The 25,984-nt window shown below is 39.5% G+C and overlaps 1 protein-coding gene across 2 annotated transcripts in view; it reads left to right on the top strand.

Moving 5' to 3' along the window:
* arsk (arylsulfatase family, member K) overlaps window positions 1-25,984 on the top strand; it is a 38,004-nt gene that overhangs the window by 1,500 nt on the left and 10,520 nt on the right. The window contains exons 2-7 of one of the 2 annotated variants that reach the window (XM_052019425.1): window positions 5,633-5,762; window positions 13,090-13,249; window positions 18,243-18,525; window positions 19,713-19,884; window positions 21,009-21,233; window positions 23,907-24,128. In XM_052019425.1, the coding sequence (XP_051875385.1) occupies window positions 5,633-5,762; window positions 13,090-13,249; window positions 18,243-18,525; window positions 19,713-19,884; window positions 21,009-21,233; window positions 23,907-24,128 (1,192 nt within the window). Of the gene's footprint in view, window positions 1-5,621; window positions 5,763-13,089; window positions 13,250-18,242; window positions 18,526-19,712; window positions 19,885-21,008; window positions 21,234-23,906; window positions 24,129-25,984 lie in introns of both variants that reach the window. The other variant, XM_052019426.1, reaches the window with a different exon arrangement.

The raw sequence follows: 25,984 nt of genomic DNA, 5'->3' as shown, positions 1-25,984 counted from the left end.
CTAACATGTTGGACAGTGGAATTAATTATAGGAAGCAGTGTAGATATTACAGAGCGAGTTGGTGGGCAGACCAGAAGCAGTTAAAGTATTAAACACAGTGGTGGGTTCAGTGGTTAAATTTACTAGTAATCCAGAGGCCAGGAATCATCCATGTGAGTTCAAATCCTACCATAGTGTAGTGGACGTTAATTAAACAATCTCTGATTTTAAAAGGAGAGCTAATCTTGATAATGGTGACTTCAGAGCTGTGAGATTATTGTTTGAAAAAAAAAATGCCTGTGTCACTGTCTTAAAAAGGGAGAGGAAATCTGTTGTCCATCCCTTATCTGGTCAATATGTGATTCCAGATTCTCAGCAATATGGCTGACTTGTAACTGTCCTCTAAAGTGACCTAGCAATCCATTTCAGTTGTATCCTAACCATTATTTTTAAATGGAAAAGGGGAAAAATAAACGGATGGCTAACCCAGCATCAAATAGGCACCAAAATCAGCTGCAACAAAGTTGCATCTAGGTTATTAACTTCATGACATTCTGTAAACATTTGAGGACTAATGTCTAACTTGGTAAAGATCATACGTTACAGGTCACAATCCATATCCCACTGACAGGAAAGACCACCTGGAGGTGGCAGTACAGGAGTATTCGGGGGGAGAGAGTAGCCTTAAAGTCCTCAACATTGATTCTAGATCCTGTGAAGTTTCACACCATTGAGTCAAGTGTGGGTAAGGAAATCATCTGATTTCCATCTGGCATCTTTTCTCAGCTGACAAATCAGTTCTCCTTTAGGTTGAACAACTCTGGAGGTGGGGGAGAAACACTGAAAGTAACAAAGGCATAGAGTGAACTTCAGGTTTGGGCCCTCGGTGTCCCTTATGAAGAGTGACTTGTTAGGACCTTCATGGAGTTGTCAAGGAAATAGTGGCTAGGTTAGTCTACCATTGCTAACCACATCAGGAAAGCAACATGGGGAATAAAGTTTTTTTTTCTCTCACCAATATATCCAATAACAGCATTGGCAGGAGTGATCACCATACATCCTTGTGGAGCCAATGATCTGTCCATCATGTACTAAATAGTAGAGACTCTGAACAAATCTGGCAAAACTACCCATGAAGTACTGTAGACTATCATCAGAAATGTTTTCTAGAACAATTTGTATTCTCATAAGCAGGAATATCCTTCACTCTACCACTATAATCAAGCAAGGGAATCTGCTGTAGTTCAATAAAGAGTGTGCTTGAAGCATACTGAGAGCAGCACCAGGTATATTTAAAAATGAAGTGCAATCTTGGCAATGCTGCAACTCTAGAACAAAAACAACATGCAGAAGATGAGTTAAATGAGCTCACAATTAACAGATTAGATCAAAACTCTGCAGTCATTTCCAATCTAGTTGTGAGTGGTGGTGGACTATAAAACTACTAATGAGAGAACTTTCCAGGAAAATCTCTAACCTCAAAAATGACAGGCTACTGCCCTGCCCCAACAATCCTCTTGGTCATCTCTTCAAAACAAAAACCTAATCATATTTGTGAGACATGATTTCCAAGCCATGCTGATTATCCCTAATCAGTTCTTGCCTTTCCAAATGCAGATAGATCCTGTCCCTCAGAACCCTCTCCAGTAATTTTCCCACCAATGATGTTAAGCTCACCAGCCTGTAGTTCCCTGGCTTGTCCTTGCAGCCCCTCTTAAATAAAGACACAACATTAGTCACCCTCCTGTCTTCTGGTACCTCACGTGTGACTAAAGAAGATGCAACAACCTCTGCCAGGGCCCCACCAATTTCTTCTGTTGCTTCCCACAATGTCATTGGATATACTTGGTCAGGCCTCAAGATTGCCAATACCTCCTCTTGTAATAACAATATGTTTCAGGACATTACTGTTCTCTGAATTCCCAAGCTTCCATGACCTCCTCCACAGTAAATACAGATGAAAAGTATTCATTTAAGACCTCACCCATCTCCCATGGCTATACACACACACACACACGCACACACACACACAATCACACACACACACACAATCACACTAATCCTTAAAGGAAGCTATTCTCTCCTGAATTACCCTTTTGCTCTTAATGTAGTTATTGAATCTCTTGGGATTCTCCTTTACCTTATCTGCCAAGCATATTTAATGTCCCTTTTGTCCTCATGATTCCTTCTTAAGTGTATTCCTACATCCCTTGTACTTTTCAAGCAATGTGCTTGATCCAGCTACCTCTAACTGACTTGTGCCTCCTTTTTCCTGACCAGAGCCTTAATATACCTTGTCAGCCAGGGTTCCCTAATCCTGCCAGCCTTGCCTTTCAATCTCTCTATCTCACTTTGAAAAGCTTCCCATTTGTCAGACATCCTTGTGCCTGCTGACAGCCTTTCCGAATAAACCTTTGCAAGTCTATCTAATGCTATCAAATTAGTCTTGCTCCAATTTAGGACTTTAACTTGTCCTATGCAACAGGATCTAGACAATATTGAGCAATGGCCGATGTGAAGAGTAACATTTGTTCCCCACAAGTACCTGGTAATGCCAATAACAAAGAGTAACCACCTACCCAATAAATTTAGTAGTACTACCATTGATAACAACTCACCATCAACATCCAGGGGGTGGGGGTTACCATTGCCGCAAAACTGAACTGGACCAGCCTCAAAAATAGAGACACAAGAGACTGAAGATGCTGGAATCTGGCAGCCTCATAAATATTTTGGTTCCAAGGGCCGGTCAGAGATTGAGTGTTCTGTTACAAGTGATTTGCTTGTTAGCATCTTAAGAGTCTTTCTACCACCTAAAAGGCTTGACAGGAATGTGATGTAGTACTCACTAACTTGCCTGAATAAGACAAACAACACTCAAAGCCATCCCTGACAAGCAGACCTCCTTAGTTGGCACCCATCCATCAACTAAACATTCATTCCCTCCACCAATGGTGCACCTAAGCTATGGTGTGTACCATTTGCAGAATACACGGTTGTTACTCATCTGGGCTACTCTGACATCTCCCAAATGTGTAACTTCTAGCAGCAAGAAAATCAGGGGCAACAGGTGCACGGGAAAAGCCTGACCTGCAAATCCCCTCTGAGTTGCACCACATCCTGACTTTGAAATATGTAGCCACATCATCATCCCCGGGGCTAAATCTTGGAATTTCTCCCAACGGTTTTGTGGAAGTATCTTCATCAGACGGATTACAGTAATTCAGGAATATAACTCACCACTGCTTTGTCAAAGGCAATTAAGGATAAGTAATGCCCTTGCCAGCAGTACCTGCAACCTAAAAGAAACATGAAAGGGGATTAAAAAAAGCTACAGAGAGGAAAATGAACTAAACATTATTACATAATCTAATGACAGAATACCTTGACAAAAATAATGATATTGAATAGAGTCAATATGGATGTATATCAATATGTAGAGTCATCTGGCACAGTATAGAACATCTAGCACATAAGCACACTATCAACCACCTAATTCATAATCCTGCATTAATCCCATTTTATTCTCCCCACATTCCCATCAACTCCCCTAGATCCCACCACTCACACTAGGGGCAATTTACCATGAACGAATTACTCACCAACCCGCACATCTCTAGGATATGGGAGGAAACCAGAGCACCTGGGAGAAACCCACGCGGTCACAGGGAAAATGTCCAACCTCCACACAGGCGGCACCAGGTTTGAACTGTGGAACAGTGGCCCTACCAGCTGCACAAGTGAGCTGCCCTGAAGGGAAAATCATGTCTGACTTATCTCGTGTTGTTTGGAAAGTCGAATAGATAAGGCAAACCAGTGGATGTGATGTATTTGAACTTTGGAGAATGTCCCACACAGGTTAGCGCACAAGGAGGGCAATATACTGGGCTACATCTAGAAAGGTAGTACACAATTTGGTGCTTTGACTGCAGCTATTCACAGTCTAGATTAATGGTTTGCTTGTGGAGACCAAATGTCATATAATTCCAAGCTTGACAGTAGTAATAAACTTAAGATGGACTGTGAGCAAAGAGTAAGATGTAAAAAAGCCATGAAGGACATGTACACAAGGTGGGCATGGACATGGTGGACTGGAGGGCCAGTTTCTGTGCTCTATGACTCGACAGGCTGGATGCAACGATGTTGTTCCAGTGGAGTCAATAAGCTGGAAGGCATGCAGAAAAGATTCATGAGAAAGTTACCTGGACTGAGTTATGAAATTGGATAGGCTGAGACTGTTTATGTGGAATGTAGGAGGCTGATGGGTGACTTTAGAGGTTTATTAAATCATGAGGGGCATAGATAAGGGTGAATACTCACAGTCTTTTCACCAGGGTAGGGGAGTCTAAAACTAGAGGGCATAGGTTCAAAGTGAGAGGGGAAAGATTTAAAGGGGGCCTGAGGGGTAAGTTTTTCACAAGGAGGGTGATGGGTATGTGGAGCCAGCTGCCAGAGGAAGTGGTAGAGGTGGGTACAACTATAACGTTTAAAAGACATTGGGACAAGTACATGGATAGGAAAGGTTTAGAGGGATATGGGCCAAATGCAGGTAAATTGGACTAGCTCGGGCAGACATCTTGGTCAGCATGGACGAGTTAGGCCGTAGGGCCTGTTTCTGTGCTATATGACTCTATAATTCCATATATGACGTTGAAATAGCCAAAATGGTCTTGTTCAAATAATATTGAACAATCAGTAATATTCAACATCATAGGCTGTTTAGCCAAATTAGCAGAATACAGTTAGAGGAAATCAAAATAGATGGTACAGTGCTCCAAAGTGGCCTCACCTTGAGTATTGCGTTTACTTCTGATTGTAATTATTTAGGCTTTTAAATGTGGGAGATAGTGACATGATATTGTGCTGAACAAATTAAGCTAATGATGTCTAATTAAGTTAATCCCTTCCGCCTGTACATGGTCTATATCCCTCCATTCTCTGCAATATTCATGTTCCTATATAAGACCTTCTTAAATGCCTCTGTCATATCTGCGTCCACCACCTCCCCTGGCAGTGCATTCCAGGCACCCACCACTCTCTGTGTGTAAAAAAAAATCCTGCCCTGCACATCTCCTTTGAACTTTCCCACTCTCGGCTTAAATGTACACCCTCTAGTAGTAGACATTTCAACCTTTGGAAAAAGACACTTGCTGTCTATCAATGCCTCTCATCATTCTGTAAGCTTCTATCAGGTCTCCCCTCAGCCTCTGCCACTCCAGTTTGTCCAACCTCTCCTTATAGCACATGCCCTCTAATCCAGGCAGCATCCTGGTAAATCTCTTCTGCATCTTCTCCAAAGCCTCCACATCCTTCCTGTAATGGGGTGACCAGAATTGAATGCAATACTCCAGATGCGGCCTAACCAGAGTTTTATAAAGCTGCAACATAACTTTTTGACTCTTGAACTCAATGCCTCGACTAATAAAAGCAAGCTTGCCATATACCTTCTTTACCACCCTATCAATTTGTAGGCCATGAGTGGAAAAGAACATATTTGAATTTTTAAAGTTTAAAATTATTGCAACATTTCATTCATATAGGAACTTAATTTTGTTTCACATCACACAATATACAATTTTCTTGTGAAAAGATTGGAAGTTTGATTCAAATTCTGTTATATTGACACATTATTAATCATTAAGTCTCTTTATAGGATGGAAGATTGACATTTAACCCACAGAACCAGACAATTAATCTTCCCAACATAAACCTGATGAAAGACAATGGTGCACTTTTTCTCAATACCTACAGCAACTCTCCAATCTGCTGCCCTTCTCGAGCAGGTATGGTTTTAAAAACACACTTAATATTCCTAGTCATTGTAAATCCAATATAGCATTACACAATCTGCAGATGTTCCAGACTGAAACATGTTGATATGTGCACATACTTCGTAATGAGCTATTTACAGACCTCAATTGTGTCAACAAGGGAGAGAATTGCAGAGCAAAAGTCAGGCACCAACTTTCAGAAAAGGAAAAATAAGGTCACATGGGTATTAATGTTCTTGTTTCCTGGACACATTGCAACAGATTAATATTAGTTCACACTTCATAACAATGCAACAGCCAACCCCAGCATATTCTGAAGAAACAAGTGGAGAAAATTTGACCTGTGATGTGAAACTCACATAGTAAAATTACTGGATATATACAATAGGTCAGGCAGCATGTTGGAGAAAGAAACATTTTACATTGAAGAAAATTTTAATAATGTACTCATGTAATAATTGTAATGATCAGCTATGGATTTAAGAACTTAAAAGGAGAAACAGGAGTAGGTCATTCAGCCCCTCATTCACATCTCAGTGCCACTTTCCTGTACATCTTTAATTCTCGTAATATCCAGAAATCTCTCTCAACTATATTCAGCAAATGGTTCTCCATTGCTCTTTTGAGAATTCCAAAACTTATTACCCTCTGAGCAAAAAATTTTCTGAGCAAAAGAATATCCATCCTGAATGATCAACCTCATATTTTGAGACAATGCCCCCTGGTTATATATATCCCAGTCAGGGAAAACACTATATCTATCCTGTCTAGCACCATAAGAAGTTAGTATATTTAATGCTTTCTGCTGTTGTTCCAGTTAAAGTTCAAAAATTATATTGGAGATTCTAGTTTGTCCCACAACCCTCTAACAAAATAAATTAGCTCATTGAACATTTTCTTTCCATTTGATTGTTTTACCAGGAATGACGCTGCTATGTTGTTCATCTGAGGTAGAAGCCCCAAAGTAATGTGGATCCATCCTAAAATCTCTCTCCAATTTTGCCATTAGTCTTATTTTGTATGGACTGAGATAAAAGTTCAAAGGGCCTTTCCAGGATTCACAATGCAAGGCCATTGCAGCTCCACCAACATTCAAGGCTCAATACCATCTATGGCAAGCACTCCACTTAATTGGCACCCATCCATTGACTAAACAGGCATTCCCTTCACCAATGGTGCACTAAAGCTACAGTGAGTACCATCTGCAGAATGCACTGCAGTTACTCACCTATGCTGCTCTAAGAGCATATAGTATCTGAAACCTGTAACCTCTAGAAGCAAGAAGAACAGGGGCAGCAGGACATGGAAACAGCCTGACCTGCAGTTTCCCAGGTACTGTGTTAATTTGTGGCCCTTTGGTGCATCATCTTGGTAAGTGGGAGGCCTTCAAAAGTGAAATATTGAAAGTACAGAATCTGTATGTTCCTGTTAGAATAAAAGACAAGGCTAACAGGTTTAGGGAACCTTGGTTATCGAGGGATATTGAGGCCCTGGTAAAGAAAAAGAAGGAGGTGCATATTAGGTAAAGGCAGTGAGGATCAAATGAGGCACTTGAGGAGTATATGAAATACAAGAGAACACTTAAGAGAGAAACCAGGACGGCTAAAAGAGGACATGAGGTTGCTCTGGCAGACAAGGTGAAAGAGAATCCCAAGGGTTTCGACAGCTATATTAAGAGCATAAGGATAGTAGGGGACAAAATTGGTCCTCTTGAAGATCAGCGTGGTCATCTATGCATGGAGCTAAAAGAGGTGGGGGGAGATCTTAAATGAATTTTTTGCTTCTGCGTTTACTTGAGAAACAAACACAGAGTCTATAGAACTGAGGAAAAAGAGTAGTGAGGTCATGGACCATATCCAGATTACGGAAGAGGAAGTGCTTGTTGTCTTGAGGCAAGTTAGGGTGGATAAATCCCCAGGGCCTGACAAGGTATCCCCTTGCACCTTGTGGGAGGCTAGTGTAGAAATTGCAGGGGCCCTGGGAGAGATATTTAGAATGTCCTTAGTCACGGGTGAGGTGCCAGAGGACTGGAGGATAGCTAATATTGTTCTGTTGTTTAAGAAAGGCTCTAAGTCGGGAAATTATAGGCTGGTGAGTCTGACATCAGTCATGGGTAAATTATTGGAAGGTATTATGAGGGACAGGATATATAAGTATTTGGATAGGCAGGGTCTGATTAGGGATAGTCAACATAGCTTTGTACATGCCAGATCATGACTAACCAATCTTATCGAGTTTTTTGAAGAGGTTACCAGGAAGGTTGATCAAGGGAAGGCGGTGGACTTTGTCTACACTGACTTTAGCAAGGCCTTTGACAAAGTTCTGCCTGGGAGTCTGGTCCAGAAGGTTAAGTCGCTTGGCATTCAGGATGAAGTAGTCAATTGGATTCAACGTTGGCTCAGCGGGAGAAGCCAGAGAGTGGTAGTAGATGGTTGTCTCTCTGATTGGAGGCCTGTGACTAGTGGTGTGCTGCAGAGATCGGTGCTGGGCCCTTTGTTGTTTATCATCTGTATTAATGACTTAGATGATAACGTGGTAAACTGGATCAGCATATTTGTAGATAACACCAAGATTGGGGGTGTAGTGGACAGCGAGGAAGGTTATCAAAGCTTGCAAAGTGATCTGGACAAGCTGGGAAAATGGGCTGAAAAATGGCAGATGGAATTTAATGCAGACAAGTGTGAGGTGATGCACTTTGGGAGGACAAACCAGGGTAAGACTTACACAGTGAATGGTAGGGCACTGAGGTGTGCGGTAGAACAAAGGGACCTGGGAATACAGACCCATAATTCCTTGAAAGTGGCATTACAGGTAGATAGGGTCATAAAGAGAGCTTTTGGCACTATAGCCTTCATAAGTCAGGGCATTGAGTATAGGAGTTGGGATGTTATGTTGAAGTTGTGTAAGATATTGGTGAGGCCAAACTTAGAGTATTGTGTGCATTTCTGGTCACCTACCTCCAGGAAAGATATCAATAAGCTCGAAAGAGTGCAGAGAAAATTTACACGGATGTTGCCGGGACTTGAGGACTTGAGTTATAGGGAAAGGTTGAATAGGTTAGGACTGGAGCGCAGGAGAATGAGGGGAGATCTTATGGAGGTATACAAAATTATGAGGGGTATAGATAGGGTGAATGCATGCAGGCTTTTTCCCCTCATGTGGGATGAGACTAGAACTAGAGGTCATAGGTTTAGGGCGAAAGGTGAAATATTTAAGGGGAACCTGAGGGGAAACTACTTCGCTCAGAGGGTGGTGTGAGTGTGAAATGAGCTGCCAGCAGAAGTGGTGGATGTGGGTTCAATTGTAACATTTAAGAGAAGTTTGGATAGGTGCATGGATGAGAGAGGTATGGAGGGCTATGGTCCGGGTGCAGGTAGATGGGACTAGGCAGAAAACCAGGCCCGCATGGACTAAATGAGCCAAAGAGCCTGTTTCTCTGCTGTAGTGCTCTATGACTCTATCTGCAAGAGTTTGGAAAATGTGATGGAAGGATGTCAGATCTTTGGCCTCTATATGTAGCAGAACAACCAGTTAGGATGCATGGTGTTGGATTTAATGCTGCTCAGTCAATGTTTCTATTTGTGTCTAGGGACAAAAAAATTTGACTGAATGGCACCACACTCTCCATCTCTGACTTTTGAATCAAAAGTAATAATCACTTTATAGTTCATAATTTTAGAATTTTTAAAACATCAAATATATTTTCAACCTTCTCTTCACTGTTACTCCTCATGCCTGTAGCATCCTATCCCTGAAATTATCTTGCTGACTTTCTTCTGTCTTTAATATCCTTTCTCTCTCAAACGGCACTCTCAGCACCACAATTGGCTTAAACAATGCTTGCACATAGTTAGAAATAATTACTCTGGTAAATCTCCAAGATGTTATGGGTCTTTTAATGCTTCATCTGCCTGTAGTTAAATTTTCAAATTTGAAACTATTTGTCTTGTGAAGAAAAGGGAACTAAATGTGTAAAAAGGTAAGTTTTTAACAATTTCAGTGGTGATGGCCTGGATCCCCCATCAGGAGGTTAAAGTTTATATTCAAGGTCTTCTGTTAGGCAATGTCATCTCATTTCTTGATTAAACTCTCACTTCCCTGCTCAAGTTAAACTCTTTAATTGTGCAAAACAATTGGAAAATATTCACATTTGCAGAAAGGTTATATTGGTAAATTGGTTTATTATTGTCACATGTACCGAGATACAGTGAAAAACCTGTCTTGCATACCATTCAAGTAGACCAATTCATTACAATAGTGCATTGAGGTAGTTCAAGGTAAAACAATAACAGAACGCAGAATAAATTGTTACAGCTACAAGGAAAGTGCAGTGCAGGTAGACAATAAGGTGTAAGGTCATAACAAGGTAGACTGTGAGGTCAAGAGTCTATCTTATTGTACTAAGGGACCGTTCAACAGTCTTATAACAGTGGGATAGAGGCTGTCCTTGAGCCTGATGGTACGTGCTTGCAGGCTTTTGTATCCTGCCCAATGGGAGGGGGCAGAAGAGAGAATGTCCAGGCTGGGTGGGGTCTTTGATTATGTTGGCTACTTTACTGAGGCAGTGAGAAGTGTAGACAGAGTCCATGGAGGGGAAGCTGGTTTCCGTGATGTGCTAAGCTGTGTCCACAACTCTCTGTAGTTTCTTGTGGTCACGGGCAGAGCAGTTGACATACCAAGCCATGATGCATCCAGATAAGATGCTTTCTATAGTGCACTAATAAAAATTGGTGAGGGTCAAAGGGGACATACGATATTTCTTTAGCCTCCTGAGAAAGTAGAGACACTGGTGAGCTTTCTTGACTGTGGCATCTACGTGGTTGGACCAGGAGAAGCAGTTGGTGATGTTCACTCCAAGGAACTTGAAGCTCACAACCCTCTCAACCTCAGCACCATTGATGTAGACAGGGGCATGTGCACTGCCCCCCTTCCTGAAGTCAATGACCAGCTCTTTTGTTTTGCTGATATTGAGGGAAAGGTTGTCGTCAAGACAGCATGGCATCTTGGTTAAATTGTTACCCAAACAATTAAAGAAACTACAAACATTTCAATCTTTGAGGAAGGTGCCAAACAATTTGTCTTCAAAGGTAGAAGTAATTTATACACAGAAAAAAAGAAAGAAATGTTGGCAGGATGAAATGTGGGCTGATGATCTTGGAAAGACTAAAATGCCAAGAATGGATCACCCGCGTTCCTGTGGTCCTATCCCCATTATCAACTTGGAGGAACATGAGGGCGGTTCCAGTAAAGTAAGAGCTCAAAAGTTCATTCCCCCTGAACCCAGAAGGCCTAAAGTCAGGTCACTTGAGCTGACTAGTTCATATAGTACTACATACACGGCCCAGATTGTCTTCCAATTTCATCTCTATGTTCTAAGGGTAATGATTACATCAGTTAATGGCAGGACAACCTGGAATGGGATTATGAATTGTTTATGAATCTCAGTTATGCCTCAGTTGAAGCACTGTGTGCAATCTGGGCACATCTCTGTATAGATGATGGCGAAGCTATGGAGAGAGTGTGGAGATCGCCGATATTTATACCAGGGACATTTGGAAAACATGAAAATTGGGATTTTAAAGGATGAAAAGTACTGGGAATGTTCAGCAGGTCATTGTTTCAGCAATACCCCCAAGGTGTTCAGTTTTCTTCCCACTTTCCAAAGACATGCTGTTTGGTAGGCTAATTTATAACTATAAATTACCCCTGAATGTGGCAGGAGAATCAGGGGAGTTGATGAGCACATGAGAGAGAATAGATTACAGGGAAATAAGTGAGGAATGAGACTAATGGGAATGCTCTGAGAGTTGGCATAGACTCAATGAACTAAATAGCCTATTCTGAAGTAGCAAGAGAATATGAGAAGTACAAAATAATACCGCCAGAGTTAAAAACCACAAAGAATGCCATGCTTCTTGCTTGTTAAGAGGCAACGATGCGATGCCAGGAAGTTTCTTTATCAATAATTTTTCACTGTATATAAATAACTTAGTTATACTTTATAGGCCATCAACCAAGATGAGAAGCAATCTGCATGAGACAGTGGCTGGGGATATATCTATTCAAATGGTGGGTTATTTTTTTGCTGACCTGATTACCTTAAAATAGAGAGATGGAAAAAATTTTTATTTACAAAAGTAGTGTTTAAAAAGACAATCTGCTTTGTTTAATTTTTTGGTGATAGGAGGGTGAAAAGAAAAACACTTTCAGGGGTTCTATGAGTTGAAAGATCACACAATCACCCCATATAACTGACAGATGAAAATATAAGGTTGGCCATCAAGTTGAGTTGAAACCTAAAGGGTATTCTTTTTATTTTTTTGAATACATGTTTTTTTTCTGATTACCAATCCATTATCAACTCTGGGTAATGGCCAAATATCTGCACTACAGTTGGATTGCACTGTGTTTTAAATTGCTTTTGCTATAATATTTTCTTGTCACCTAATGTTCACTGCTGACGTCAAGGTAGGCAGAATAAGGCTAGTGGGATTCTCCTAGTGACAAAATCAACTCCATTCCTTCATGTTGCTTTAAAGGTGAACAGTTATAATTTGTGAAATGATTGTTACTTCACAAAATCTACTTTTAAAAATCACAATAGAACTTAAACATATTTTGTGTTGCTAATTAGAGTAATGATTACAGAGGAATTAGAATAATGAGGATTGTTACTTTTTAAAATTATTCTTTTAAAATTATATAGTCAATTAGTTGTGTATGTTGGGTTGTAAAGCTGTCTGCCTACACTGAAAGCAAATCACTGGAACATATATGAATATTTTACATGGCATTCACAACATGTCTCATTTTATTAGATATAAATACTTAATTTTAGAAGCAGACAAGTTACTAGGTACCTCATAACCATATCAAGAGGTGAAATGAAAAAAATAGGCTAAGTAATATCTGTATAAAATTCCCCCTCATTATTGATAAATAAAGATTGAGGCCAAATTCCATTTGCAGATAGTAACCTGCAGAGAGATTAATCAGGACTTAAAAAAATTAAAGGAAATGGGAAGAAATTTCCAACATAAATGTTATATTTTCAGAAACGTGATGTTAGCTAATATCCTAACCTGTTAAACTGGTCAGGAAAATGATGCTTAATCCACCTAATAATTTCCTTTATACTTGGAAATCATCAAAACCCTCAATTAGTAATCTACAATAGCAAGCAAGTCTGATTAAATGAATGATTTTTTAAAGACATAGACATGGCCCCCTGAATACCCCTCCTGTTCTCAGCACTATATCCATAGCTTTTCCTGTACATTGCTAATTTCATTCTTACATATAAAGGTGTTCCATTGAACATCCTTTTGATTTTTTCTAGCCCTGTGGAGTGGTCTATTTGTTCATTTAACAAAATCCTGGAATAATTTCAAGTGCTTGAACCCTGATTACCCCACCTGGATGAAAGTACTGCAGAATTATGGCTATTATACAAAAGTATATGGAAAAACTGATTATACTTCAGGACACCACTCAGTAAGGTAAGACAGAATTTCTTTTGAGGAAGTACTATCGAATGGTCTTTTTCCATATTTTTAAAAAGTTGTTTGTTTCAACCAGTTGTGTACTCTTCCTTGTAGCAATGACTGTGAGGTCATATCTGCACTGATAATCTCATTTCATTGTAAAAACAACACTTTAATACAGAACTGTTATATCTGCATTAAAATGTACAAGATGTAGATTTCTACCAAGTGAACAAGGAAAATGTTTTACATTTGGATCATTATGTTTTCCGCAAGTCAACCCTATTCAATCTAGTAAACTGCTGTACAGAATAGAAAAATGCATTCTGCAAATTTGTAGAGAAGGGAAAATCCAATTGAGAATCTCTAGTAGGTTGTTCTGTAATGTTTGTGTGATGCTGTAGTAGCCTATAAGAAGGCTGTCTATTCTTTTAAATATAGAAGGTTTGTGAAATGACGATGTAAGCCTCCAACAAATTATTACAGAATCAGGGGCCTTTAAAATATTGTTTGTTGCCATGTCTAAATATTGCTTATTGTTACTTATTGTGCCTGCTCCCTACCCAATCTGTTCCTTGCCATTGGCCTCTGCATGTCCTAGGTATCAAGCATGGCTTACTGACTCCCCAGAATCTTATTTGAAATGTACTGGGAATTGGAATCAAGCACTAAGTTTTGAAAATACAGCTACTTTGATTGTGATATGGATTGTACATAGCAACAAGCTCAAAGTTATGATTCTCAGTTACAAGTCCTTTAGCCTAATATTTATGAGAAAGCAGGGGTCAAGCAGGAATGGTGGTAGTTGAAGGGGAAGCCTGGAGATGTAAAGATTTGGTTGACATTAATGGCAGGACCTTGTTATAATTTTATTCTTCAGTATCCTGTCCTATTTCTGGCCAGACACCATGCTATTTAGGAAAGCTGGCAGCAGGAGTCTGAAACCAGAATCCCTATCAATTATTACGGGGAGGGACAAATTGAGGCTTGGTGCAGAGGAGGGAGTGCTGCTGAATCAGAGGGTGGGAATTCATAGAGGTAGTTGTGCATTTGGGGTCAAAGCTCATTAGGAGGCTTGATGTTAGAGCTTTGTGAGTGGGGATTTGCTAATTAATGCAGTGAGGAGAGGCTGCATTTGGGATGAGTCTCCCAACTTTCATTGAGAGACTTCAGGCAGTGCTTCCATTCCACCTGACTTCCATGGCGTGCTCCAAAAATCACTTGCCTTGTAAAGCAGCATTTGTCATCTCCATTTCACTGCCAGTTTTTCAGAATTCTGGGAAACTCAACTAATAACTCTTAACTGTAATTCAGGCTCCATATTGTTTTGTGGGAGAATGATTAGCGTGTTGCAGTGGCACGCTATCACTAGAGCTGCTGCCACACTGTTCCAGCAACCTAGCTTCAATCCTGACTTCCGATGCTGTCTGTGTTTGCATTTCTCCCTGTGACTCACATAGGTTTCCTCTGGGTGCTCTAGATTCCTCCCTTGTCTCAAAGACATGTAGGTTGGTTGGTTAATTAACCACAGTAAATTGCTCCTAGTGTGTAGGTGAGTGATAGAATCTGAAGTGAGTCGTTGGAAATATGGAGAGAATAAAAATGTGATTAATGTAAATGATTGCTTGATAGCACAGACTCGGTGGACCAAATAACCTGTTTTCATGCTCTATGATCCTGACCTTGTTTACTTTTCAAAATGGAATATGTATTTACCAAACAGCATGTACCTATTAAATTGCAGTGGACATATCTCCAGTTTTTTTGCTTTTAATCTCCTGGACACCCTTACACCTGTTATTAACTTTGGAGAGTGGAGGGGGTAGGTTTTGACATGAAGACAAGATTACAGTGGTCAAGATTTTACCTTCTGAGAAGGGTAACTGTTTTAATGCAGCAATGTATGTGCTCGCTACAACTGTTTGCATGGTTACTTTGTAAATTAAGACAGGGTGGCTCTCCATGGCAATGCTGAGATGCTACTTGCAGTGGGAATTATTTAAAATTTAAGCTCTGCCATTTTTGCCTGAAAACAAAATGGACTAATACCAAAATACAGACCTCCAAAGGACAGCTGACACAACCTAAACAAAATCATTCATCTGTCACAGCTACAAACGCAGTACTATCTTCTTCTTAGGCCTTCAGAGTGGAGGATGATTTGCTTCCACCCTAGTTTTGTGGGTTCTCAGATGGCTAATGAGGCCAGAGTGGATACCATGGACTCTTCTCTGCTGTGGATTATCATGGGCCAGGGGTTCCCAGGAGTCAATAGTGATGTCCCAATTTTTCAAGGAAGCTTTAAGCACCTTTTGAATCATGTCCTTTCATCCCTAGTAATCTCTTCCTGTGAAAGAACTCAGAAAAGTGTATCTATTTTGAAAGTAAGATGGCAGGCATGCAAATGACATGGCATGCCCAATGTAGTCATTTGAGTATAATGAGGGCCAGTGAACTTGGATGATTTTGTTCAGACTGCACTGATGGTATCATGCCTGTGCCTTGAGGTGTCTGCTGTAGGTAGTCCAGGTTTCAGAAGGGCAGGGATTACTGGTGCCTGGTAGACTATGAATTTTGTGCTAGCTATGTTCAAATGTCTCCTTCCTCAACCAAAGGCTGTACCTTCTGTTATTTAGGCAGAACCTCTGCATGCTCCTGATGCATGGCCTCTGGGTTCTCGATGCCATCTTGTATGCTCCTTCTCCACTTTGTGTGGTCATGGAACAGAGATTCCCAAGAATTAATGGTGATGTTGCATTTCTTCAAGAAGGGCTTGAGCACATCCTTAAATATTTTTGGATAGAGCTCAGAATAGAGTGCCAGTTTAAGGAGTCTGGTGTTGGACATGCACATGAAGTGGCCTGCCCAGCATAGCTGGTTGAATGTAACTAGGGCCTCAGTACTGGGGATGTTAGCCTAGGAAAGAGCACTGATATTGGTACACTTATCCTTCCAGTGAATTTTGAGGATTCTTGCCACATTGTTTCATTTCATGTGGGAGTGGTGCTAATCTTCAGAACTAATGAGAAGCCATTCAACTTATAGAGACCACACTTCAGAACCAAGATTACCCAAACCTCAGTAGGTGAGTGACAGTATACAGACAATGCTTGCATTTAGTCAGGCTCAGAGCTCCAAGCCATCATTGATGCTTTCACTGAAGCACATGAGAGGTGTGGCTTACACTTAACAAAGCACTTGATGCAGGCCATTTTGCTCCTTCAGCATGCTCCTTCATTTAATAAGATCAAGACTGAATCGTTTGTAACCCCAACTCTGCATTCCCACCCACCCCTTGTAAACTTTCACCTCTTTAATGCTTGTACATTCCTCTGCTTCCTGATGCACTCTGATTATTGTTTCCCATTTCACTACCCAGCACTATTGCCTTGTCCTTTCCCTTTAGCTTACTAAATTTGCCCTCACAAGAAGCCCCCTTCCACCATGCCTCCCCTTAAAGCCTTATCTACAGCTCTAGTTTTCAACTTGCTGGTCTCTTTATGCTGGTCTCTCCTCAATTCGAGTTAAACCCATCCCATTGCAACAGTTCCCTATTTCCCTAGTAATATGCCGGTGCCCCATGAATTAAACCGATTTCTCACGCACCAATCTTTAAGGCACATATGCAACTCTCTGATCCTGTTGAGCCAATGGCAAATTATATATGATTCAGGTAGAAATCCAGAGATTATTGCTTTTATTTTTCTTCTTTATAATTTGGACCCTAGCTGCTAGCATTCCTTTATCAGAGTGTCCTCCTCAATCATATCCACATTATTAGATCCTAAATGGATGATGAGAAATGGATCTCTTCTCTCCCATTTCACATTCCTCTTACCATGGAACCATGCAGGCAACATAGCGTTTGGAATTGGCTATCTCCCTGATTATACTGACTCCTACTACTACTACTACTACTACTACTACTACTACTACTACTACTACTACTACTACTACTGCTGCTACTGTTACTTCTACTACTACCACAACTACAACTGCTACATTTTCACTTGTTGCCCACCTAAGCTAGTCCCATTTGCCCACGTTTTGCCCATTTCCCTCAAAACCTTTCCTATGCAGGCACGGTAGTGTAGCGGTTAGCGTAACGCTTTACAGCACCAGCGACTCGGGTTCAAATCTGGCCACTGTCTGTGAGGAGTTTGTACGTTCTCCCCGTGTCTGCATGGGTTTCCTCCGGGTTCTCCGGTTTCCTCCCACATTCCAAAAGACATACAGGTTAGGAAGTTGTGGGCATACTATGTTGGCGCTGGACGCATGGTGACACTTGCGGGCTGCCCCCAGAACGCTACGCAAAAAGATGCATTTCACTGTGTGTTTCGATGTACATGTGACTAATAAAGATATCTTATCATATAAATGTCTTTTAACTGTTTCTATTGTACCTGTCTCAACCATTTTCTCTGACAGCTCGTTCCATATGCGCACCACCCTCTGCATGAAGAAGTTGCCCCTCAATTCACCTTTAAATCTTTCCCCTTTCACCTTAAACCTATGCCCTCTAGTTTTTGGTTCTCCTTCCCTCGGAAAATGGCTGTGGGCCTTCACCCTATCTATGCCCTCATGATTTTATACACCTCTATATGGTCACCCCTCAGTCTCCTACATTCCAAGGAATAAAGTACTAGCCTGCCCGACCTCTCCATATAACTCAGGCCCTCGGGTCCTGGCAACATTCTCGTAAATTTTCTTTGCACTTTTTCCAGTTTAATGACGTCCTTCCTATAATAGGGTGACCAAAACTGTACACAGTACTCCAGGTGCAGCCTCACCAATATCTTGTACAACTGCAATGTAACATCCTAACTCTAATACTCAGTGCCCTGGCTGATGAAGGCCAGCATGCCAAACACCTTCTTCACCATTCTGTTTACCTGTGCCACTTTCAGCGAACTATGTACCTGTACCCCTACTTCCCTCTGTTCCTCAATGCTCCCCAGGGTCCTACCATTCACTGTATAAGTCTAACATTATTTCTCATTTATTTCAGTAACCGTGTGGAAGCCTGGACCAGGGATGTCAAGTTTTTGCTCAGACAAGAAGGTAGACCGATAGCAGAGCTGGTCGGTAATGAATCAACTGTAAGAATCATGGACCGTGATTGGCAGAATGTAGATAAAGCAACTGAATGGATACGATACAAAGCAACCAAGCTAAATCAACCCTTTGTTCTGAGCTTGGGTCTGAATTTGCCTCATCCCTATCCAACTCCAAGTATGGGAGAAGCATATGGAGGATCCACATTTAAAACATCTCCATATTGGCTTAAAAAGGTACACTAGGGGGTTGACGATACCCTTGCTTTATTGTTATATTTACTTTTCATATTTTAATTAAGGTTCATTGTTTAGCTTTGATATATTATTTCAATATGTTGAAGGTAAAGTATAATTAAGTGTTTATGCTTTGAAACGGTATTACAGGAAGCAAATTGAGATGGTGGGAATGGGAGTAGGGGTGGTAGGATAGTGGGGTAGTGTTTCACACTACTAAAAATGTTGAAATTTAATAAATAATAACAAAATGGTTGGCATAGTGGAGTTGTTCATTTTTGGCCCACCGAGTCCATACCAACCATCAAGAACCCATTTACACTAATCCTATAATAAACTCACAATAACCTCATTTATTGTTGATGTTCCCACATGTTCTCATCAACACACCCCCACCCCCCAGATTCTACCACTCACCTATATATTAGGACAATTTACAGTGGCCAATTAATTAACCAATCCACACACATCTTTAGGATGTGGGAGCAAACCAGAGCACTTGGAGGAAAACTATGCATTCACATCAAGAATGTGCAAACTCCACACAGACAGCACTAGAGGTCAGGATTAATCCCTATCCAAATAAATCTTGTTCACTTGACTTCACTAAATTTAAAAATATCCATATGTGTTTGATGATGAGCTTGATCACAGCAAGTGCTGATTGTAGGCTTTCTATGGAAATAAATTTACATTTTTCAGCCAAATCCAGCAACAAGGTAAACCTCCATGACAAGGTTGATGACAGGGTACCATTTTTGCAAGGGTAATATAAGAGTGGTGCAAGTCATCAAGCAAGAGTGATGATTCACAACTCCTGGCATACAGTATGTATTCTTCCATCAAACTTTTTAGCTGTTTGTTGTATTAATAATTCAACATTTTATTTCTAGCAAATGCAAAACCATTATTTCTTTCTACTGTGTCAACAGGTAATGTAAGAATAAAGTTTAATGTTTTAAACCTTTGGCAAACTCGTTTGCCAGCATGATAAGGTTTTATAGGTATGATAAATATTGTCTTTCATTTTGTTGCCAAGCTTGTGTCTCTATCTGTACTAAATGAATAAATGAAATTTTCAATGCATTGTATACATTTTAGTCTAAATGTTTCTTTAGCTTCTTAACACGTAAATATAATTTTTAATTTCAACCACTCTATATACTGTTTGATCTCTTTAATTAAAGGTGAATTATCAATCAATCAGGATTCCAAAGTGGCTTTCTTTCACTGAAATGCATCCCGTGGACTTTTATTCCTCCTACACCAAGAACTGTACTGGTAATTTTACATATCAGGAAATCAAGGACATCAGAGCATTTTACTACGCAATGTGTGCTGAAACAGACCTGATGCTAGGTCAGTGATTCCTCACTTATGAAAGGTTGTATTTGACACTGTTTAGCAGTGGTGGTGACCTAATATATGTTAATTAGCTTGCTTATCCTACAAGTTCATAACAACAGTGTGAATTCCACTCGTGTCACTGTACTACAAACTTGATAGTATTAATTTCCACTACTTTGCCCTTTTACTCCACAGCACTTTCTTCAAACACTGAAATTCACAGGGCATTGCAAAATTTGCTGATGGGTTAAGTCATTGGCATAAGATATGCCAACCAATCTGTGTTTGGTTTCATCAATGCTGTGGAGATCATATTGGGAAGACAGAATGCAGTGTACTAATTTGGAGGGGTACAAATGAATTGCAACTTCACTTGGCCCTGGATGCTCTGAAGAGAAGAGATAAAAGAACAGGTGTTACATCTCCTATGGGTGCATGGGGAAGTGAGAAAGGAAGTAGATGTTTGAAATGGAAGAGTGAATGAGGGGATTGTGAGGGGAACATTTGCTTTGGAGTTCTGAAAGGAAACAGGAAAATTTCTGATGTTGGCATCATATCAAAGTGGTAGAATTCATGGAGGATAATTCATTGAATGCAAAGTCTGATGGGGTGAGGTCAAAACTTGGGGAACCCTATTGTTGCTAAAGAAAGAGGGTATGTGAACAGAGATTTGACAAATGGATCAGATGCAGTTGAGAGACCTGTTGACCGTGGTGGAGAGGAAGCCGTGATTAAAGAAAAGGGAAAACCTCTCAGAAGCATTCTGGAAAGTGTCACAACCGTAACGGATGGAATTGATACCTGATGAAAAGTGAAGGCAGGGGTTAAAAACTGCTAACGTGACATTATTTATTTATTTTTAAAGAATTGACTAGATATGCCATTCAATTATGGTACCAGTTTTTATGTTTTCTCCTACACTGGAGAAAACTAATATACACTTTTTTTGCAACACCTCACCTTGAAAGTCTACTAAGTGGAGACCTGGGAGGGAGGGTGGTGATGATGAGCAAAGTCAGCTCTAAAAGGTATGAACCTTATCAGGTAAAATTAAAAACTTTGTGTTTGTTATTTTCCAAATCATTTTGACAAAGTTTAAAATGATTAGATTTGAATAATTGTTTCTATTTACACAGGTAAAATTTTAACAGCTATTCGTGACACTGGGCTCCAGAACAAGACTTACTTAATTTTTACTTCTGATCATGGCGAGTTAGCAATGGAGCATCGTCAATTCTATAAAATGAGCATGTACGAAGGAAGTTCTCATGTTCCTTTACTGATAGCTGGACCAGGTATTTCAGGAAGACAACAGATTTCAAATTTGGTATCTCTTGTGGACATCTATCCGACTCTTCTTGGTATGTAATTTTTTTATAGTCTGAGATTAATGATAAAATAAATTAGCAAATATAATTATATTTGGTCAAGGTTTGGTAATGCAGATGATGCCATCATCTTGATAAAATCTGCATTTAAATCCATTATAATCCTGAGAGAATGAAAATTTCCTTAAACTGCAGCCTCAAAGGAATTTAAATTTGAGTTGTCTCATCAGCCTTAATTGCTTAGCACCTTTTTAATCCAATATTAAACAAGCAATCAAGCATTCAGAGATCTTGGATTTGTACACATTCTAGAACTTGACCGGAATTATTCTTTGTAATTGGAGCAACAATAAGCTTCACTATTATTATTCCATACCCAAGACTCAATTTATAAGATCCAACATGATTAGAAGTTTATGACATGGGACTTTATTAATTTGTAATCGTAATGACTTATCCACTTTATCACAGAAGTAGAGATGAACAATATCCAATTGTTACTTTTGGAGACCAATTTTCAACTCGGGCACAAAGTCGATAGGTAGAAAAGTTACGTTGTCCACCTTGAAGCAGGAATTCCCTCCAAACCCCCACCATTTCCCCAAAACCCTTAACAAAGTTACATTATTTCATTCTCTCAGGTAATTTTGTGCCTCACATTTTTGTTTTTCCTCTTTAGACTTTTTTTATGCGTGCTGCATTTTAGGAATGTTGTGCACTTCTATAATTTAAGACACAAAGCCCAAGGAATTATTTGTCTTCTTGTGTCAAAACCATTGTCATTATCAAGCTTTTCTTTAGAAATAGTATCTTCTTGTAGCTATTGATTGGTTTTTGATGCCTACTTCATTGGTAGTTTATACTTAAAAGTCAACAGTTAGTAATGCATTAATAGTCCTTCCATTAAGTGCCCTAACAACTAATGGTCTGAAAATTGTAAAGCAATTATGTGACACAATGCAATGAGGGGCAATATAGAACAAACTTCTGCCACAATAGCATTAACTCATGTGATCCATTATGTTGTGTGCAGAGACCTTTCTTCTACAAGCCCTTTTCATTGTGGGCACTGGAGCTGATGGATAAGAGAGGGATGGGAAAAAAATCTGGGACTGGGGTTTATCAGCAGGAAGAGTCACTGAAAGAGATAACTAGAAGTGAATGCTATTTTACATGATAGAATCACCAGCAGCCTCCATCCAGGATGTATATCTAATTTAAGGAAATGCTGTACCAAGTTTTTTTTGGTGAAACTCTTCTGTTTAATGCACAAAAACATTTACACTACCCAACAGAATTTGCACTACCCAACATCTGAACACTTGCTTTTTCTGTGGATTAGAATGAGCACTACACTGCATGAAAGAGCTTACTATGGAGCAGCTGATGCATTTGGAACAGATCTTGCTGTCTAATTCTGGAGGTTCAGAATGGAGCTGCCAGCATTTGGCCACTTTAATGGCAGCAATTTGAGGACCTATAATCACTAGTACAAAACATTAAACAGAATTTTTTTTGTTTTGCAAAAAGCAATTCCTTAGTGCCTCACAATCCATTGCCCTACAATCTCATTGAAATGAAAGGAAATCCCAATCCATCACCAGATCTCATCTGATGGAGTATCCAAGGGCTGATTTCCTCAGTGCAAATGCTGAGGAGTTTCAGCAAAACTGAGGTCTTGCACTAGATGCCATGTGGTGTCAAATGTGCAAGTCCCAGACTTACTGAGGTTCAAAATGCTGAATCTGTTAGACCAGGCACAGGATATGAGAAACCCCAATGATTTCAATGTATATTAGGTGGTGCGGGGGAGGCAAATTCCTGTCTAAATTTCCTCTTCTAATTTTATTAATGTTTTTAGTTATAATTAATATTTAATTTAGTCAGTTTTAAAGGGGTGAGCTACCAGTGAAACTGCTGTAAGCTCTGCACTTCTGTGCACATGCTCTCAAACACAGAAATTTGAGAATTGTTGGCAGAATTTACCGGCTTAATCCACAGTTGCATGCAGTCCAGTGATGAAGCATAATCTTACTGGGATTTCCTAGCATTACACTGGGGAATAATCACATGGATCTTGTGCCAGGTCAGATTTGGTGACCTGTTGAATTGTTGATTTCAATGGTTATCTTGAAGCAAAGATTTGGAAGGTGAAGAGGAAGGTAATTTACTTTTGTAATTAATGTTTCTTTATTTTGAAAAATTTAATTTTTAACTTGGAAAAACTATGTAAGTTGAATAATTAAATGTCAGAATGTCAGAGACAAACATTTAAAAAACTCATTGAGCCTTGCACTTTCTACAGCTTACGTGTCTAGGGCCATTGCTTTGCTGGAAGCAAATGCTGTCAAAGGAGGTTCAGGGTCAGGGCTTCCTCATAGCACCACTGAAGCTCTGCTATCAACCAGACCATGCCCCTCAAGTTTTTTTTAGTGCTGAGATCTCATCAGTTCACATGAGCTTTTCAGCAAGTACAATATTCTCTTTACCAACAAGTCAATGAGCAGAAATTAACAAGTATTCCTTTAATCCAAATGTAGAATGGATTTCTATTAAGTGATTTAAATGCAGCTTTTATTGTTATAGCAGTTTTGAACAGATTGAATGGATTTCTATTAAATAGGTTAAATACAATTTTTTATTCACTGAATTTCATTACAATGATTTTCAATCTTATTTAGCAAAGCCATTTACTTTTCCATTCAGATATTGCCAGAATCCCTCTTCCAAAAAACCTAAGTGGATATTCTCTACTCCCATTGCTACGAAGATCTCCAAACAATATTTTTGTGAAAAATCCACGACCTGACTGGATTTTTAGTGAGTTTCATGGCTGCAATGTTAATGCTTCCACCTATATGATTAGAACTGGCAGATGGAAGTACATAACCTATGCTGATGGAATTTTAGTACCTTCCCAACTGTTTGGTAAGTCTTATTTAAAAAAAAAGACAATGCTTTCTAATTCTTTTCTAGGACAGAAATAATTGATGACGATGACAATCATTCCAAATATAAACAACTTCCTCAAAATAAGAATCCTTAGTTTTGTATATCACTGATTTTCTGCTGCATATTTAATTGTGATTGGAAAGTCTTAAAATAGTAACCACTTACAAGGTTTGCTGTCTTCCACTCATTCATTTCAAATACTGTGCATATTGTTATCACTTTTTTTACTAATAAGGTTTGCATATTGTCAGTGTGTTGAGAATTAACAGCTTTACAGTTTCTTATTCATTAGTTGTCAGTTTTATACTCCATATTGTAATTTTTAGGCTTACTGCAGAAAGATCCAAGACCTATAGAGTAGTGATAGCGATGTAATCAATTCTTAGTGGGATACTAGCAGTGCAAAGGGCAAAGAGGAAGTGGAATTCCTGAGATGTGTACAAGAATCTACATATTAGTCAACATATTTTCAATGCAATTAGAAAGGAAGCAGTGCTGGATGTAGTTTCAGAAATGAAGTGGAGCATGGAACATTTAAAGAACCATAATAATATATCATCAGGTTTAATAAGTTATGGAAAAGAACATGTATCAATCATGCATTGGCTTACCTGACTGGAGCAGGGCTAACTGTAATGAATTGAAAAGGGATCAAGAGCAGAATCAAAAATCAGAAGGCAAAACAGAAAGTGAGCCATGGTTTGGACAGAATAGATACAAAAGATATAGAAAAGGGATATTTTTTTCTTTCTCTCTGTGCCATATTACTGGAGAGAACAAGCCTCAGATCCAAACAGGAGGGAAGAGATTAGATTAATAGCCAACATAAAAAGGAAGCTGTGAGTCTTTTACGAACATGATGGGCAGTCAAAGGGCAGACAAAAATGTCTGAGGTCAATTAAGGGAAAAAAGATCTCTTGTGAAGACAAAGAATATGGCTGAAGTACTGAACGGTGCTTTGCAACTACCTTCAGATAGGACAATGCTGTCAATGTGATCATAAGAAAAGAAAGTAATAATAATAATAGATAAAATAAAAACAAAAGAAATATTTAAAATGTTGTCAATCCTCAAAGTAAAATGGTCACCTTGTGTGGATAGAGAGCATCCTTGGTTATTGAGGGAAGTTGTAGTTTGAAACTCTGGCCATAATTTTCAATCTTTCATGGGTACAGAGGCATTGACAAAAGGTTGAGAGAGTTCTGATCTTTTTTATCCTGGAACACTGGCACACATACTTGGGAAAGAAGATGGAGCTGATCCATTGGGAAGGTCTTCACTTGAATTAGGCTGGGAGCTGTATCCTCACGACTGAATAACTACGGTTAAAGATAAGCCTTTAAAATAGTTATGTGTGTGAGTGTGTGTGCACATGTCTACAAATGTCGTGGGGTACGAGTAGAGAAAAATGCATGTTGTATTCAGATAAATGCTGGAATTTCTTATTAACTGAATGACAACAGGACACTTAGAAAATAATAATGGGACTGGATAGAATCAACATGAATTTATCAAATTAGCAGAATATGCATGTAATGTTGGCAGAAGAATTCCTGCAACTAGCAGAATAAGTAAGGGTGAGCTAGTTGATATGGTGCATTTGGACTTCCAGAGTCCTTTGAAGTGGTGCTATTCTTGAGATTATGAGCGCATTGTATTGCAGGTAACATATCACATAAATTGAGGATTGATTAATATTGCAGAAAATAGAGCAGGAATCAACTGATATGTGTTGGTTCAGAAAAGTGGAATGTCACACGGATCGTTGATGGGGCCTCGGCTTAATCAATGATTTTGCTGAGGGGATCAAGTGTATTATTTTCAAGTTTGCT

The sequence above is a fragment of the Pristis pectinata genome, chromosome 7 (assembly GCF_009764475.1).
Source record: "Pristis pectinata isolate sPriPec2 chromosome 7, sPriPec2.1.pri, whole genome shotgun sequence".
Classification (NCBI taxonomy): Eukaryota; Metazoa; Chordata; class Chondrichthyes; order Rhinopristiformes; family Pristidae; genus Pristis; species Pristis pectinata.
Note: the sequence above shows the minus strand (reverse complement) of the source record. Positions and strands in the feature narration are given on the sequence as shown.